This window comes from Suncus etruscus, chromosome 1 (genome assembly GCF_024139225.1).
Source record: "Suncus etruscus isolate mSunEtr1 chromosome 1, mSunEtr1.pri.cur, whole genome shotgun sequence".
Classification (NCBI taxonomy): Eukaryota; Metazoa; Chordata; class Mammalia; order Eulipotyphla; family Soricidae; genus Suncus; species Suncus etruscus.
The window spans coordinates 94,859,515-94,878,600 of NC_064848.1; the positions used below are offsets into that span (position 1 = coordinate 94,859,515).

The following is a 19,086-nucleotide window of genomic DNA, read 5'->3' on the forward strand; positions in this document are numbered from 1 at the left end:
CTTCGCCCCTTCTCCCCTACCTGGGAGTCAGCTCTGTCACTTCCTTCAGTGGGTCTGGTCTATTCCCTCTCCCTAGTCTTGCCATCTGGTGCAGTTCTGCTCCTGGCCACAATGGCTGAGGGCGCTGTTAAGGCCTAGCCCTCTGTCCTCCCTCCCCTATCTGGAAGTCAGTGGAGTTCCGCCCCCTCTGGGCATTGGCCGAAGAAATTCCCTCAGCCAAACCTTGCCCTCAGCCCTTGGGGAGTCCCAGGTCCACTCGGGCTCAGGGGGGTAGGCTGCTCTAGGTCACCCAAACGTCCAGGTGGCAGGCCCAGTCTCTCTCAGTCTAATGGTCCTAGCCTGTGCCTGTGGCGCAGAGTGAGTCAGGTGCAGGGTTCTCCTCACCCCTCATACACTCTGCTCTGGCTTGGGGACTCTGGAGAGGGGTGCGCAGGGTGGCAGCGGGATGCGGGTCTTGGGCGCCTACGTGGGGAGTGGGAACTCAGCGGGTCAGCTCTCCACTCGGGCCTGGGGTCCCTGGGGCGGGGCGCTCGGGGTGGCTGCGGGCGGGGGTCTAGGGCGCCCACCTAGGAAGTGGGGACTCACCTGTCCGCTCTCCATTTTTGGGCCTGGGGTCCCTGGGCCGGGGCGCTCGGGGTGGCGGCAGCAGGCGTGGGTCTAGGGCGCCTATGTGGGGAGTGGAGACTCACCCTGGGGACTCTGGAGAGGGGCACGCAGGGTGGCAGCGGCAGGTGTGGCTCTAGGGCACCCACGTGGGAAGTGGGGACTCACCGATCCGCTCTCTGTTTTTGGGCCTGGGTCCCTGGGGCAGGGCGCTCAGGGTGGTGGCGGCAGGCGTGGGTCTAGGGCGCCCAATTGGGGAGTGGGGACTCACCAGGTCTCCTCTCTGCTCGGGCCTGGGGTTCCTGGCACTGGGCGCTCAGGGTGGCAGTGGCAGGCGCGTGTCTTGGGCACCCAAGTGGGGAGTGGAGACTCACTCTGTCTGCTCTCCGTTTTTGGGCCTGGGGTCCCTGGGTGGGGCGCTCAGGGCTGCAGGCGCGGGTCTAGGGCGCCTACGTGGGGAGTGGGGACTCCAGTACATTGTTTTCTTAACTGAACAGTATCTCGCCCCCATATATCACTAACCCCAGGAGTGCTAGAATGGTGTGGGCAGTGGTTAGATCAGATGACATTGGATGGGAGTTTCTGTTTGTTCTCTTTTTAAAAACAAACAAAAAAACAAAACAAAACAAAATCCTCCAGCAGTGCAACATTTCCATTACCAATGTACCAAGTGTCCCTCCTCCCCACCCCATCCCAGGGTGTGCTCTATACAGGCTTTCTACTTCCCTCATTCATTCACATTTTGTTATGATGGTTCTCAGTGTAATTATTTCTCTAACTGCACTCATCACTTTGTAGTGAGCTTCATGTGGTAAGTGGGACCTTCCAGCCCTCCTATCTTTTGTCTCTGAGAATTATTGCAAAAATGTCTTTTATTTTTCTTAAAATCCATAGATGAGTGAGACTCTTCTACATCTATTTCTCCCTCTGACTTATTTCACTCAGCATAATAGATTTCATGTACATCCATGTATAGGAAAATTTCATGACTTCGTCTTTTCTGAGAGCTGCATAATATTCCATTGTATATATGTACCACAGTTTCTTTAGCCATTTATCTATTGAGGGACATCTAGGTTGTTTCTAGAGTCTGGCTATTGTAAACAGCACTGCAATGAATATAGGTGTGAGGAAGGGAATTTTGTATTGCATGTTTGTATTTCTAGGGTATATCCCTAGGAGTGGTACACCTGGATTGTATGGGAGCTCAATTTCCAGCTTTTTGAGGAATCTTCATATTGCTTTCATAAAGGTTGGACTAGATGGCATTCCCACCAGCAGTGAAAAGAGTTCCTTTCTCTCTACATCCCTGCCAGCACTGCTTGTTCTCATTCTTTGTGATGTGTGCCAATCTCTGTGGTGTGAGATGATACCTCATAGTTGTTTTGATTTGTATTTCCCTGATGATTAGTGATGTGGAGCAATTTTTCATGTGCCTTTTAGCAATTTGCATTTTTTTTGTCAGAGTGTCTGTTCATTTCTTCTCCCCATTTTTTGATGGGGTTAGATTTTTTTTCTTGTAAAGTTCTGTCAGTGCCTTGTATATTTTGGAGATTAGCCCCTTATCCAATGGGTATTGGGTAAATAGTTTCTCCCACTCAGTGGGTGGCTCTTATATCCTGGGCACTATTTTCTTTGAAGTGCAGAAGCTTCTCAGCTTAATATAGTCCCATCTATTTATTTCTGCTTCCACTTGTTTGGAGAGTGCTGTTTTCTCCTTAAAGATGCCTTTAGACTCTGGGGCCGGGTGGTGGCGCTAAAGGTAAGGTGCCTGCCTTGCCTGCGCTAGCCTTGAACGGACCGCGGTTCGATCCCCTGGTGTCCCATATGGTCCCCCAAGCCAGGAGCGACTTCTGAGCGCATAGCCAGGAGTAACCCCTGAGCGTTACCGGGTGTGGCCCAAAAACCAAAAAAAAAAAAAAAAGAAAGATGTCTTTAGACTCAATGTCATGGAGTGTTTTTTCCTACATGTTGTTCTATATACCTTATGATTTTAGGTCTGATATCAAGGTCTTTAATCCATTTGGATTTTACCTTCGAACATGGTGTTAGCTGGCGGGGGTTGAGTTTGCTTTTTTGCATGTTGCTAACCACTTGTGCTAACACCACTTATTAAAGAGGCTTTCCTTGCTCCATTTAGGATTTCTTGCTCCTTTATCAAAAATTAGATGACTGTATGTCTGGGGAAATTCTCTGAGTACTCAAGCCTATTCCACTTATCTGAGGGTCTGTCTTTATTTTAATATCATGCTGTTTTGGTAACTATTGCTTTATAATACAGTTTAAAGTTGGGGAAGTAATGCCTCCCATATTTCTTTTCCCAATGATTGCTTTAGCTATTGATGAGTGTTTATTGTTCCAAATGAATTTCAGAAGTGTTTGATCCACTTCTTTGAAAATGTCATGGATATCTTGAAAGGGATCACATTAAATCTTACAATGCTTTGGGGAATATTGCCATTTTAATGATGTTAATCCTGCCAATCCATGAGCTGTGTATGTGTTTTCATTTCCGTGTGTCTTCTCTTATTTCTTGGAGCAGGGTTTTATAGTTTTCTTTGTATAGGTTCTTTGTGTCTCTAGTAAAGTTGACTCCAGTGTATTTGAGTTTGTGCGACACTAATGTGTTGTTTTCTTAATTTCCATTTCTTCCCTATCATTATTGATGTATAAAAAGGACATTGATTTCTGTGTGTTAATTTTGTAGCCCGCCACCTTGCTATATTTATCTATTGTTTCTAGAAGCTTTTTGGTAGAGTCTTTAGGGTTTTCTAAGTATCATGTCATCTGCAAATAGTGAGAGCTTGACTTCTTCCTTTCCTATCTGGATTCCCTTGATATCTTTTTCTTGCCTAATCACTATAGCAAGTACTTCTAGTACTGTGTTGAATAGGAGTGGTGAGAGCAGACAGCTTTGTCTTGTACCAGAATTTAGAGGGAAGGCTTTTAGTTTTTCTCCATTGAGGATATTTGCCACTGGCTTGTGGTATATGGCCTTGACTATATTGAGAAAGGTTACTTTCATTCCCATCTTGCTGAGAGTTTTTATCAAGAATGAGTGTTGGCTAAGAAGACTTGACAACAATGACCTGCTTACAGGACAGGGCTCTCTGCATTGCCCTTTTTATTGTGAGGTGAAACTAGAGGATGCTCTACACCATCCTGACTTAATTTTAGGATAAAAGTGTATTGGCACTACAGACAATGACTTGGATTGGACAAACTAGTTTGCCTGGAGCCTAGAGTTGGTCTTCTGCCAGGAAATTTCAGGGGTAGGGTCTCTGTGTAATTAGGTCAAGGCTTTCCCTTTCTGTGTCCCTCATATTTTGGTGGGCCTATGCAAATAATAGCTGCAACTCTAACACCGTCTTTACTTTACTCTTTGACTCTAATCCACTTAAACTTAAACTTTTGTGGTTAACTTAAACCTATATGCATGGGCAAGGAAATGTAAGAAAATACTATACCTTCAATGTTTAAGGAGTTAAATAAGTTTTATGGCCTTAGATTGCTTTGTGTACTGCTAAGAAATGTTATAATGTACTACAATCTGGGGAATTGAGGGACAAAGTAATTGTACATTGGTTCTATTTTATTTTTCTTAATGCTCTTTGGCTGAAAGTTCAAAAATTAAGGTATCAGCAAGGGGTTTTCTTCTAAGAATTCTGTTTATGGGTGATTGTCCTTCCACTGTAACTTTACCTGTTCTTCTTTCTTTGCAGCTTTGTTTTCAAAATTAAAAATAAATTTATAAAAAAGAAAGAATGAGTGTTGGACTTTGTCAAATGATTTCTCTGTGTCTATTGATATAATCATGTGATTTTTTTTTGATGTTTTATATTATGTTGATGGATTTATGCATGTTAACCCATCCTTGCATTTCTGGGATGAAACCTACTTGATCATAGTGAACGATCTTCTTGATAAGACATTGAATTCTACTTGTCAGGATTTTGTTGAGGATCTTTGGTGTTCATCAGGGATATTGGTCAGTAATTTTCTTTTTTGGTAGCATCTTTGTCTGGTTTTGGTATCAAGGTGATATTGGCTTCATAGAAGCTGTTTGGAAATATTCCCATTTTCTCAATTTCATGAAAGCGCCTGGCCAGTAGTAGTTCCTCTTGAAAGATTTGAAAGAATTCATTACTGAATTCATCTGGGCCTGGGCTTTTCTTTTTAGGAAGACATTTGATTATCATTTTAATTTCCTCAATAGTGCTTGGGTGGTTTAGATATGCTACATCCTCCTTGTTCAACCATGGAAGATTATGAGAGTCCAAGAATTTATTCATTTCTTCCAGGTTCTCATGTTTCGTGGTGTAAAGTTTCTCAAAGTAATCTCTGATTACTCTTTGAATTTCTGCAATATCTGTAGTGATCTTTCCTTTTTTTCTAAAACAGGTTATCAAGTTTTCTTTCTTTGTGAGTTTCGCCAATGATCAATCAATCTTATTTATTTTTTCAAAGAACCAACTTCTGCCTTTGTTGATCTTTTGGATTGTTTTTTTGGGTTTCAACTTCATTGATTTCTGCTTGAAGCTTTGTTATTTCCTTCTGTCTCCCTATTTTTGGTTCTTTTTGTTGATCATTTTCTAATTCTATGAGCTATGTCATTAAGCTATTCAGCTATTAAGCTATTAAGAATAGCTATTAAGCTATTCTTCCTTCCTGATGTGTGCTTGCATAGCTATACATTTTCCTCTCAGTCCTGCTTTTGCTGTGTCCCATACATTCTGATAGTTTGTGTCTTCATTGTCATTTGCTTCCAGGAAAGTTTTGATTTCCTCTTTGATTTCATCTCAGACCCACTGGTTGTTCAGTAGCAGGCTGTTTAATCTCCAGTTGTTAAAGTTTTTATTCTGTGTTCCTTTGTAGTTCATCTCTAATTTCAGAGGTTTGTAGTCAGTGAAGGTAGCCTGCAAAATTTCTATCCTCTTGATTTTATGGAGGTATGTTTTATGTACCAGCATGTAGTCTATCCTGAACAATGACACATGTACATTGGAGAAGAATTTAGGTTTCTGGGGAGGGAGTGTCCAATATATATCTACTAGGCCTCTTTCTTCCATTTCTCTTTTCAGGTCTAGCATATTTTTGTTTGGTTTCAGTCTGGTTGACCTATCAAGTTTTGACAGGGTTTGTTTGTTCTCCTAAGGTAGATCTTTAGATGGGACACTGATGATTTCATTTTCTGAAAAGTGGTTGGTATGCAAAATAAGTTCAGGAACCTTGGGTTAATTGTAATGTATTATTGAAAGAGTTACCACGTGCAGTGGTGGTTACTGGACTGTGCAGTAATGCTGGAGATCAAACCCAGGATGTAGCCTATACCATATGATTATTAAGATGGAAAGACCTTATAAAAGTGGGAGTGGTGATTAAAAAGTTTTGTTTTGTTTTGGTTTGGTTTGGTTTTTGGGCCACACCCGGCAGTGCTCAGGGGTTACTCCTGGCTGTCTGCTCAGAAATAGCTCCTGGCAGGCATGGGGGACCATATGGGACACCGGGATTCAAACCAACCATCTTAGGTCCTGGATCGGCTGCTTGCAAGGCAAACGCCGCTGTGCTATTTCTCCAGGCCCAGATTAAAAATTTTTGAAGCCAATTTACACTTGAAATGTTGGTGTAATGGCACAGAGGTTAATTTTACTGAAATTGAGTTGTTTAGGGTAGATATGGGAGCCAAATGGGGTCTTTTAGATCATAGTGCTGATTTGGGTTTTACAAAGAAGGGCATGGGAAGAAAACTTTTTTTTTTTTTGGTTTTTGGGCCACACCCGGCGGTGCTCAGGGGTTACTCCTGGCTGGCTGCTCAGAAATAGCTCCTGGCAGGCTCGGGGGAACATATGGGACACCGGGATTCGAACCAACCACCTTTGGTCCTGGATCGGCTGCTTGCAAGGCAAACACCGCTGTGCTATCTCTCTGGGCACAGGAATACAACTTTTTAAGCGGAGGATTAATATAGATTGATTTATCTTTTAGCAAGATGACTGTGCGTGCTGGGTTGGGCTTATACTACAGTGGGTCTAATGTGGTAATCAGGAAGATCAATTCCCCTCTTTGACCACTGAAGTGGAATAGGGGAATAGAGTTAGATATAACATTTTGTTTTATACTGTGTGGAACTTCTGTAAGAGGTACAAATATGGAATTTCAGATGTTTAACTGTGGCTGTTATTTAAAGGTGTTAGAATGGACGTGTGTCCAGGAAGTAGTAAACACGAAAAATTGTCTTTATAGTTCAGAGGGCCTTGGAACACATAACTTAAGTGAATTACGAGAACTGTGACTAGTAACTGAGAGACTTAAGTGAAGAAATTGTTTGAAAAAACGAAAGCTGGAATTGAGATACAGTGCTCAAGATGACTTGTCTCATTTATGGTTGACTTAGTTTGTTCCTTGATAGCCTCTATAGTCTAATGAACACTGTTAGGGTGATGCCTGGGAAAGAGCCAGTAATAAGTTCTGAACACTATCACATGTAGCCACAAAACAAACAAAAAGACAAACAATATATAAACAATAATATATAATAATAAAATATAATATGTATACAATAGAGATAAAGAGAAAGAAGGGATAGAAAATAAGAGTAGAAAGAGAAGGGAGGGGAGAAGAGGAGAGGGGGAAGTGAAGAAAAGGGGAGAGATGCAGAGATAGGAGGGGAGAGAGAGAAGACAGAGAGAGAAATATCTTGTCAGTTTTAGGTTTTTACGGTAATCTGGGAAAACACCCTAATGTTCTCCAGGTACACGATCAGGTAAGTCATCCCAGTGGTTATGGATAAAAGGCTCATATACCACATGGATCTAAAATACATGGAAAAGAAAACAAGAGGAAAGATAAAAGTTTGGTTTTTATTTTTACCACACAGAATGGAACTCTATACAGATAATACAAATTAGGTGGAAAGACCACACTGTCCAAATCTTGGGAAGCCTGGCGGTCTAGTATTTATGTACATGTTTGTCTTGCTTCTAGTAGGTTTCATAAAAGATAGAATGGAAAATTTGCTTCTCCTTAAAACATGCAAACTGTTATAATATGCCTTAGTTTTCGTGAGTATTTAGAGAGGCCCATAGGGGCTGTATTAACATGGCAATTCCCTATTTTGTATGACAAGATGAAGTAATTTGATTTAAAGAAATATTACTTTATAGGGAAAATAGATTTTTTTCAATTGTATTATTGTATGAGCTGTGAAAGAATAGGCTATTTTCATTGTTTTTTTGAGTTTTTTGAGTACTGTATTTTATTAACTATATTATCTTTACTGCAGTTTGTTAAATTAAGTAGTTTAAGGTTGTCATAATACAGCTTTTCTTCACAATTGCAAAGTTGTTGATGGTTTAGTTTTATTTATACAATGTATAACACCCTTCACCAGTGCACATTTCCAGTCACCAATATTCCCTGTTTTCTCTTTCTACCCCCTGCCTGCCTCTGGGGCTCTGGGGGCACCCTTTTTCTCCCTCTCTCTTCCCCTCTCCCTCTCTCTCTCCCCCCATCCAATATTGTCATTGAAGGGGTTTCACGCCTATCAGTTTATCTCCTGTTAGCACTCAATTTTTTTTTCATAATGATAATTCAAACTATCATTGTCATAGTGGTTCTTTCTCTGCCTTCACTGCACTCCCCCACTATTGTGGCAAGCTTCCTACTATGGATTGGTTCTTCTGACCCTCGTCACTATTGTCACTAGATACTTTACTATATTATCTTGAGGTTCTTTTTATTTGTAAGTAATTTGACTCAGTAGTATATATGTTATATATGCATATACATATTATTTTAATAGCACCATTTTGGTGAGTATGAGATCATACACTTCAATTTAAATAATTTTTTTGTGTTTGGTATATATATTTAGATAATGAATGTCTTTGAGAGATACTGTCACATTATTACTATCCATACTGGTTTTTCTAATATCATAAGTTTATTCTAGTTTACTTTTCGTATCCTTTAGACATGGTACTAACACTGTAGTCTTAGTTTAACATCTTCAAAAGTATATTAGAATAGTTGATTCAGTAGTTGATCTGTAGCTATCTTGAAAGCTAAAATACTGTATTTTAGAAAATGAAAAAAAATTCAAGTGTAAAGATATTAAAGCTTGTGTTGGGAATAAATTTGTGTCCAATAAATTGTTTCTCAGAAAAATTCTTGGTCATGAAGGGAATACTTTTCTTTCTAGAAGAAGAGAAATTACATATAATTTGGTGTTGGTATATGGCTGGCACCATTTAATGAAAAGACTATATTGGAGTCATGGCTATTGTAGTTATCAAAACAGATTTCAATCTTTCTTTTAAGTCATCAAAACTTCAACATGGTTTTTTATAGTCTTGTGAAATTTCCCAACTTTTCAATTCCCTCCCATCATATTCCATGTTTATCTATACTTTGTTGGTGTCAGAACATGACACATAATCTAGTTTCTTTGTACTGAGAAAGAATTATTCAGTATGATTTATGTCACATTACTTTTTAGTGTGTTCGCTTGTCAAATACTAAGAGAAACTAGTTCATAGACAGTTAAGCTTTGGTAGCTTTAGTGATGAGAACCTGATCCCACAGGAAGGTAATAGTGATGGTTTCCCTGAATGTCCTGTTGACTTTCATTTTCACATTTAAGATATTATTTATTTAGCTTTAAATAAAGAAAATATTTTTTATTTTTTATAAATCTAGTTAGAACTGGAGATCCAGCAAATTAATTCCAAATATAACCTATTATTCCCGGTATGCACATTTAAATGAACAAGTTGTTTTTTTTTTCACTTTTGATAATTAGAAGATAGTTGAAATATATAATATGTCCTGCTCTTAAATGTAAAACCTTATGCTATTATCTTTGGTGTGGTTGTTTAGCTTTAAATAAAGAAAATATTTTTTATTTTCTATAAATCGAGTTAGAACTGAATATATATATATTCTGTATTACATTACTTCTTAAATAATTAAACTATCTCTTTAAGGCCTATTAACAAATAATAAGAGGAAAGAATAATTTCTTGCTTTTATGTATAACAGCTATGGGTAAATTTTTATATATTCTATTGTAATTATACATTAAGAATTCTAGTATATGTTGAATTGTTAGAGTTTGGTTTACTTATGGATGAAATTTAAATGATCAACTTTAGTCTGAGCTATTCGCATTGCCAATAAAATGAACTTAAGCTTGTGTAATTCTGTATTTCTCCCTCCTTTTTAATCTTTTCTATTAGGTTTAAATTACTTAAGAAAGTCACTAAATTGTGCACAATATGGTAGTTGAAAAGTATTTTTATAATATGATTACATATTTGCTTTGACATTAATTTTTTTAAGAAAAACAATTCATTTTCAAGAATTTTTTCTGTTTCCTTTTTTGGACATTTTTATAAAATAACACTCTTTAATCATATGTTTATGTTTTTTCAGGTTGCTATGGAGTTGATGGGGAGAGTGACTCCATTATGAGTTCAGCTTCTGAAAACTCCACTGAACCTTGGTTTTGTGATGCCTGTAAATGTGGTGTTTCCCCTAGCTGTGAACTCTGCCCCAATCAGGATGGAATTTTCAAGGAGACAGATGCTGGAAGGTTGATGTAATCGTATTGCATTACTATGCCTGCTTTATAATATTTCTGCTTTCGACTTTATTATATTTATGATTTTTTTCCATACTTGATTGCTTCTATGACTGCTGATTCATTTCTAAAAGAAATGTATAAGGATGAGAAGATGAGTCCATTTATTGTCTATACTTGACATTTTACCCTTAATCCCATTTATAACCCTAGGATAGGACAGGGTAAAATACGTATTGTGTATGTGGAGCACCTGAGGTTCAAATCATTAAGTAATTTTAATTTGATTAGTGACCCAGCTTGTGATTACTCACATTTGAGACCAACTTTGTCTCAGGAATGTATGTAAGAGACAGAACTCATAATATGACGTAGAAGAGAAAAATTTAATTTGAAGAATTATTATGATAAGAGTAACCCGAAGACAAAAAGAACTCTAAGACATTTGTTTGCCTAGGCCAAAGCAGATTTCTTATTGTTGGTAAATAAGTGCTGTGCACAGGATAGAGAGTGAGCTTGTGTATTGGTATGAAACTTAGAGTTTATGTTGAGTGGGTTGCAGAAAAGTAAACTTCAGGCTAAGCCCACAAGGTCACTGGAGAGATGGTGGTGCATATGATACAGCAGACACTGGAGAATGGGTTCTTCCCGTGCTGCTAAGAAATCCTTCTGCTACTGTGTCTTTCACCACTCTCTGAAGATAACTCTATAATGGATGTTAGTCTAAAGGAGAAATGTGAAAGGCAGATAATACAGCTGTTGAAGGGGAGATTTAGAGTTGGACATTGATAACAGGCATGAATACCAGTGTTCTTTTCATTGTATTCACATTCATGTTTATTAATATATTGGATATGATGCCGTAATAGAATTGGCATCTTTTTTGTTGTTTGTTTTGTTTTGGGAATGCATTTGGTAGTGCTCAGGGTTTGCTTCTGGCTCTGCACTCAAAGATCACTCCTGGTGGCCTCAGGGAACCATTTGGGGTGCTGAACATAGATTGAACATAGATTGCTGCAGGCACTCTGCTTACTGTTCTGTCTTTCCAGCCCTTATTTTGTTCCCAGTCCCTTTCTATCCTTTCACTAGCTCCCCAGAGACTACTATCTGGGATGAGAAACTTAAGTATAAGAGCAGCTCCTATGTTCTAGAAAATTTCAGTATTATCACCTAAAGTTCCAAAAAATTTAATATACACAGCAAAGTAACCCATATAAGGTATCACAATCATTTCCTGTATTTTATTTTATTGATTTATTTTTCTTAATAAAATCTTTATTTAAGCACCATGATTACAATCATGATTGTAGTTGGGATTCAGTCATAAACAGAGCACCCCCCCCCCTCACAGTACAACATTCTCACCGCCAGTGCCCTCCATCTTCCTCCCCACCCTTGCCTGTATTTGAGACAGGCATTCATTCTACTTCTCTCATTAACATTGGCATGCTATGTTATTGTAGTTATTTCCCTAACTGAACTCACCCCTCTTTGTGGTGTGAGCTTCATATTATGAGCCGGTCCTTCTGGCCCTCATCTTTATTGTCTCTGGGCATTATTACTCTTCCTCAAAGAAGAAATACAAATGGCTCCAAAACACAAGAAAAAATGCTCCACATCAGTAATCATCAGGGACATGCAAATCAAAACAACTATGAGGTACCATCTCACACCAGAGATTGGCACACATCACAAGGAACAAGAACAATCAGTGCTGGCGGTGATGTGGAGAAAAAGGAACTCTCATTCACTGCTGGTGGGAATGCCGCCTAGTACAGCCTTAAGTAAAACAATATGGAGATTCCTCAAAAACCTGGAAATTGTGCTCCCATATGATCCAGCTATACCACTCCTAGGGAATATACCCTCGGAACACAAAAATACAACTCAAAAATTCCTTCCTCACACCTATATTCATTGCAGTGCTATTTACTATAGCCAGTCTCTGGAAACAACCAAGATACCCTTCAACAGATGAATGGCTAAAGAAACTGTGGTGCAAATACACAATGGAATATTATGCAGCTGTCAGGAGAGATGAAGTCATGAAATTTTCCTATACATGAATGTACATGGAATCTTAATAGATTTGCTGAGTGAAATAAGTCAGAGAGAGAGAAATAGACATAGAATAATCTCACTCTATCTGTTTTAAGAAAAATTAAAGACACTATGTAATTTTCTGTATTTTAATATAGAAAAGGTAAGATATATTTCATCCAGAAATCAAAAATAGGCTTTAATATTGTATCATTTATATTTTAGAAGAGAAAAATATTTTACTTACTTTTGCCTTATTTTGTGATCAGATTCTTGAAAAATATTGCTCTGCAATGTTTGAATTCCATAGTTTCTATCATAGACTCTTGAGAGAACCTTGGTCGTTGATGTCTAGGAAAGAAGTCTGAAAAGATCTTCCTCATTGCCTATTAAAAATACAGTATATAGGAGCCTGAGCAGTGGTGCTGGTGGTAGGGCACTTGCCTTGCATGTACTAACCTATCCCCCGGCATCCCATATGATCCCCCAGGCCAGGAACGATTTCTGAGTGCATAGCTAGGAGTAATCCCTAAGTGTCACTGGGTGCGGCCCAAAAAGCAAAAAAAAAAACCAACAAAACAACAACCCCCCAAATAAATACAGTACATATGTACATATAATATCTAGTGATTTCATGTATTGAAATGCTGTGTTCTGTCACAGGTATGGGTACTTTTTTGGACTGACTAATTGGTCCAGAATTTAGGATTTACAGGATTAAAATTGTGTGAAAAAATTATATGCTTTCTTGTGCTGGAGCGATATTACACTGGATAGGGTACTTACTTTGCACATGACTAACCTGGGTTTGATCTGTGTCACATCATAGGATCACCTAAGCTTCACATTCAGTGATCCTTGAGCACAGAGCTAGTAGTAAGTCCTGAGCACTGCTGAGAGTGGCTGAATTATTGTTTTCCTCCTTTCAAATTGTATGCTTCCAAATTTGGAATATTGGAGTATTTGGAGTATATGGAGTATTTGGAATCAGTTTTATTTCCTCTATTTGGGGTCTTAGGCAAGTGTTTTAACTTCTCTGTCTCAATTTCCTTGTTATTTTTGAGAGGATTGAGTGAGATCAATTACTGCAACTCTAGAACATAGTAAGTGCTCAATAAACAGTTTCTTGTATTATTTAGTCTGTTACTACTACATAAACCATGTAGTGTTTTCTTATTACTATTATTATTCTTTTTTTTTTTTTTTTTTTTTTTGGTTTTGGGCCACACCCGGCGGTGCTCAGGGGTTACTCCTGGCTGGCCGCTCAGAAATAGCTCCTGGCAGGCACGGGGGACCATATGGGACACCGGGATTCGAACCAACCACCTTTGGTCCTGGAACGGCTGCTTGCAAGGCAAACACCACTGTGCTATCTCTCCGGGCCCTATTATTATTCTTATAATAATTCTACGGAGTGTTGAAAGTTATGTTGCCAAATTATGAGAAATAAGTGAGGAGCTTTGGAAAACAGGACTACTTTTTAAGGAGGGTAATTTTTATACCTTTTTGTTTATCAGTCATTTGAAAGTTCTTTTGAAAAACTACAAAGAAAGTGAGATGGCTAGAAATTTGGCTAAGAGGTAGGGCACATGGTTTGCATAGATGAGACCTGGGTTCAATTTAGGCACTGGTAAGAAAAGAAAAACTAGTCTTTTCCTTCTGCCATCATGATTTAAAAAATGATTTGTTATTTGCTTATTTTTGAGAGGTAGATATTTAGTTGTGATGTGGCCTTACTACTGGTTTTAATCTCAGACATCATACTTGATGGGATTCAAGGCACAACATGTGGGGTGCCAGGGATAAAGCCCAAGTCAGCGGTATACAGAGGCAGTACCCCCTTTCTGTCTCTCCAGTTCGTATAATGTTTTTGAATGAAGAAAAGGAAAACCTTTTTAATATTTACTGTTATTTACTATTTAGGTATATTGAGATATTTGTTTTAATTTTTGTAAATTTTTCTTATGTACATTCTTACATAATGGTGCAGTCTGCCAAAAGTTATTTGTTCTATTTAAACATTTTCCTTATCTTAGTATCACCACATCTACAAGTTGTATGAAAATTACAGATCTTGATATAGTTTGAAGAGTAGATCATTCTCTACACCCTCACCCCTGAGAGTTGGTCATCTCTTTAGCTTCAACAGAAAACAGAAAAAGGAAGAATAAAGAATAATGTAAAAATTAAATGTAAAAAAAAATGGTTATTTTAGTGACTTTTGTGTTTTGTAGGGGTGGGTACAAAGGTGATGGGGATTGTATCTAGGGCTTCATGAATGAAAAGCATGTCTCTACCACAGAGCTCTATCCCTAGCATCAAGAATGAAAAAGTTTTTGAAACTAACTTCTATCTCATGGGCTAATTACTCTTTTCCCTTCTTCTTCTGGTAGAAGCCTCAAATTCTACATAAAATTACGTGATTTTGTGTGAGAAAACCACCAGAACATTCTTCTTATAATTTTGAATGTTATTCATTAATTTTGTATTGCTTTGTTTTGCCTTGCTATACCAGGCAGTGTTCTAGGCTTTCTCTTAGTTCTGTGCTCAGGAACCACTTACAGTGAGTTCAGGGGACCATATGGGATGCCAGGGATTGAACCCTATCTAGGCACTGCCATGTGAAGGCAAATACCCTACCAGATGTACTATTATTCTGCTCTTAATTTTCTTTTTTAAAGAGTTACTCTGTCTTACATGGTCTTAAGAATATATAATCCATACTCTAATAAGTAAAGAGAGTAAGCTGGACACTATGCTGCAAATAATTCATTCTGTTATTATATATTTGAATATATAGCAGCTTGTGTCATGTAGATATAGTAATTGATTACTAAAAGTAAATAAAAATGATATTTTGGAAATACATTTGTTTTGTATGTTGCTAAGGTAATATAAATGAATGGTATTTCAAAATTATTTTGATACTTTGAAATGAGTCTTCTGAGAAGTAACTTTTTATTTAGTGTTCTTTATTAAAATATGTGTGTTTAAAAGAACACATTGATAATTTCTATGCTAGAATAATAATTCTGATTTTGCTTTTTTGGTGCCTTAATGTATTTTCTGCTTATTTCCCCAATCAACATGTTTCTTCATAGCACCATAGTGAAATGGATGTATTGTAATAAGGAAGGTTATTCCTTTGTGATTACTCTGTTTTTCTTGTTTTAAAGCTCATACAACTAAAAAAAGGAATAAAATACTATTTATTACAGGTATAAAAAAAGGATCAAAATGGTCTCCACTATTTGATAGGTATTTTAAATGAAAGACCCCAGTTTACATCCTTTTGTGAATGGTTAGAGGAAATTGTATATATGCCAGTCACAAAAATATGGCAGTTTAAATCAGTAGTGCTTGTGTCACTTGTAACTAAAAAATTTTAAGCAGGTCAATATGAGGCAAGCAGCCAACTGTTCTGTTTATCAAAGATAAACTCCTACAGAGTACAGCAGCTTTTAATACACCAGTGGAGCATGAAAAACCTGTGTAAATTAAATTGAGAAAGCATCTATTTTTAAGATTTGTATCTTTATATTGAACTCCACAGGATGCATCTGGAAAGTTGGAATAGAACATTCTATCAAGAAAATCTCAAAACCTTAGGTTTTCTTCTCTAGAAAAAATTATTTTTGAAGATTTTTAACTTTTCTCATTATCTCTAAAATGATTTTTAGGCTTATTCCTTTAAAATTCATAGTGTTTTACAGCATAGAACTTTGTAGCAATAATAACCTCATGGACTTAAGATAAAGCAGCACATACAGTAAATAGAGCACAAAGTTAAGAAAGTTGCCATCTTATTTTTTCTCTTTATATTTTTTAGTTTTCAAAATTAAGTGATTATTATTTTAATAAACAGGTGCTTAATATATTCAAATGTTCTGTATATTAATTTTGGTTTCTCGGCCATATCCAGTTGTGCTCAGGGCGTTCTGTCTTTGTGTACAGGGATGACTCCTGGCATGCGTGGAGTATTGTATGTGATATACAGTTTCAACCAGTGCTGCAGCCAGAGTGACCACATTTAAGACTGGCATCTTAGCTCCTCTGCTCTCTCTCTCTGATCCCTGGAGCAGTTTCTAAATATGGAATTAGAATCAACCACCATTTCTTTTTGCTTCCAGATTATTGAAACCTTGAGCATTCTTTGTTTAATTTTATGATATCATTAAGACTTTAAAATATTTATGGGATATAGGTTTACATGGTAAATAAATTACTTACTTAAATTAGACTTTCTTAGGTTGTTTTAACTTCTGTACAGTTCTCTCACATTTTACATGGAATAAGTAGTGGTGCTTAAACTAAGGCCCGCGGGCCACATATTGTATTTGTTTCCGTTTTGTTTCTTCACTTCAAAATAAGATATATGCAGTGTGCATAGAAATTTGTTCATAGTTTTTGTTTTTACTATTGTCCGACCCTCTAACTGTCTTGAGGGACTGTGTACTGGTCCCCAGTTTAAAAAGTTTGAGGACTACTGAAATAAAGTAAGTCATGATGCTTATCAAGGAAGAATTTTTTCCGGTTACCACAGAGTTACTTTATAGTTCTTTAATTCATACCCTTAATTCTTAGATCCTAGGTGAGAATGATCATTTTTCCATTCATATGAAAATGGAGCTTTGCTTCATTTGAAATGTAATTTTGTGCAAATATGTAAGAGTAATACAAAATCACAAAGTGTAGTAACACTCTTCTGGGTTGGGTTACATCTGGTGGTGCTCAGGGTTTATTCCTGACTCTGCAAACAGGAATCACTTCCGGCGGGGCTCAGGATAGCATCTGGGGCTGGAAATCAAAATGGGGTTGGCTACACACAAGTAAGTACTTTGCACACTGTACTATTGCTCTAGCCCCAAAGTGGTAATTTTACATGGAAGGCACTTGTAGTTAAATCTGAGCTTTGGCAGAACTTTTGGAAAGTAGTGCTTATTAAATTTTTTTTTTTTTGGTAAAAAGTGATAATCTGTAGGTGTACTGTATTCTTCAGTCATGTGTCTGAACTTTTGATGTCTGACCATAAAACTTGCAGTAGTTTGAGATGACATCTGTTTTATGTCTATGGGCATTTTATGAAAGAGTTTGAAAGGAAATTTTTTTTTTTCCCTTATAGATGGGTTCACATTGTTTGTGCCCTATATGTTCCTGGAGTAGCCTTTGGAGATATTGACAAACTACGACCAGTAACACTAACAGAAATGAACTATTCTAAATATGGTGCTAAGGTGAGAGAAAATAATTTTGATACTGCCTGAAAAAGTAAATTTTTACTTCTTGATTTACATTTTTTAAATGACATAATTATTGAACACAGAAATACTTATTAGTAATCATGCATTCCTAGAGCACTTAGTACTAAAGTTTTTATTATTTATTAGTAATTTACACAGAAAACCAACATTGTGTAAATTCTTCCATGTATTCTTAATTTTGGTTAATCAGTGAGGTAAAATGGTAATTGATGATCATCGTAGTCTCCTTGGCATAGAGCACACTGCTTAGTGCATACTTATTTATTAGATCTAATCCTTTCCCCCCCTAGATCCAATATTTATTTTTAATTAGCTAGATTATATAGAAATAGAGTTTGTAGTTGAAGTGGAATCTTACCAAAGTTAGAAAAAGGGTACAAGAAGCACGTTATTTTACTCAGGTTTTAAAGTCTATCTTTATCTTTCTGAAGACATAACCTGCTTAGCTCGCTGTCTCACCCCCTAAACTCCTATAAGCTCTCTCTGTCTCTGTTTCTCTCTCTGTCTCTCTCTCTCTCTGTCTCTCTCTCTGTCTCTCTCTCTCTGTCTCTCTCTCTCTCTCTCTTTCTGTCTCTCTCTCTCTCTGTCTGTCTGTCTCTCCCTGCCCCCCCCCCCCCCCCCCCCCCCCCCCCGCCAAATCCTGGGATAATCTGGAGGTTGGTGGTAGTAGCTTTGGAGCATTAAGGAGTAATTTGTTTTTGCATTAAAGAAAGTAGATTTCTGGGGCCAGCAAGGTGGCGCTAGAGGTAAGGTATCTGCCTTGCAAGCGCTAGCCAAGGAAGAACCGAGGTTCGATCCCCCGGCATCCCATATGGTCCCCCCAAGCCAGGGGCAATTTCTGAGCGCTTAGCCAGGAGTGACCCCTGAGCATCAAACGGGTGTGGCCCGAAAAACCAAAAAAACAAAAACAAAAACAAAAACAAAACCCAGAAAGTAGATTTCTGGAGGGGTACTTTCACAAAGTGATTTTCTTTGTAAAAGAAGTCAGTAGGTCAACTAGGTTTGGGAACATTTGCCATAACAAATGATTCTCAGGCTTGGTATTTTATAAATTGGTTTTAATGATTTTTAATATTATTAATGACAAAACATTTATATCAATTTAAGTCTAAGCATATAATTAGTGCAAATATTTCTGGATGCCAGATAGATTTTCTGTCTTTTGGGAAATTGGGAAGGAAAGCTTTGGCTGCTATTTTTTGTTGTTGCTGTTATTGTAGGATTCAAGAGTTTCTTGGCTCTGTATTTAGGAGTTATCCTACCAGTGCTTGGAATGCTATGGGATGCAGAGGATTGAACTCTGATTAGTTGTATACAAGGCAAGATCCCAACACTCTATTATTGCTTCAGCTCTCATTGGTGTTTTTTTGTTTTTGTTTTTGTTTTTTTTATCAGTTTGTATTTTTAGGTCATACCCAGCACTACTTAGGGGCAACCCCTCAGCTGGTGCTAAGTGGTTTTTGTTGGTGGTGTTTAGGGGCCCATGCTCTGCTAGGGATGATACTTGGAGCCATCTGTATATAAAAACATCCTCCGTAGCCTATTTGAAGTATAAATTTAGCCCTGGAAGGAAAACTTTTTTTTTTTAATATTTACTTTATT

The 19,086-nt window shown here is 37.7% G+C and overlaps 1 protein-coding gene across 1 annotated transcript in view; it reads left to right on the plus strand.

Annotated features, from left to right (window-relative positions):
- The window catches only part of PHF14 (PHD finger protein 14), a 171,276-nt gene that overhangs the window by 29,450 nt on the left and 122,740 nt on the right, over positions 1–19,086 (plus strand). Inside the window, exons 5-6 of the mRNA XM_049768882.1 lie at positions 10,036–10,195; positions 17,346–17,457. Coding sequence (XP_049624839.1) covers positions 10,036–10,195; positions 17,346–17,457 — 272 coding nt within the window. The remainder of the gene's footprint in view (positions 1–10,035; positions 10,196–17,345; positions 17,458–19,086) is intronic.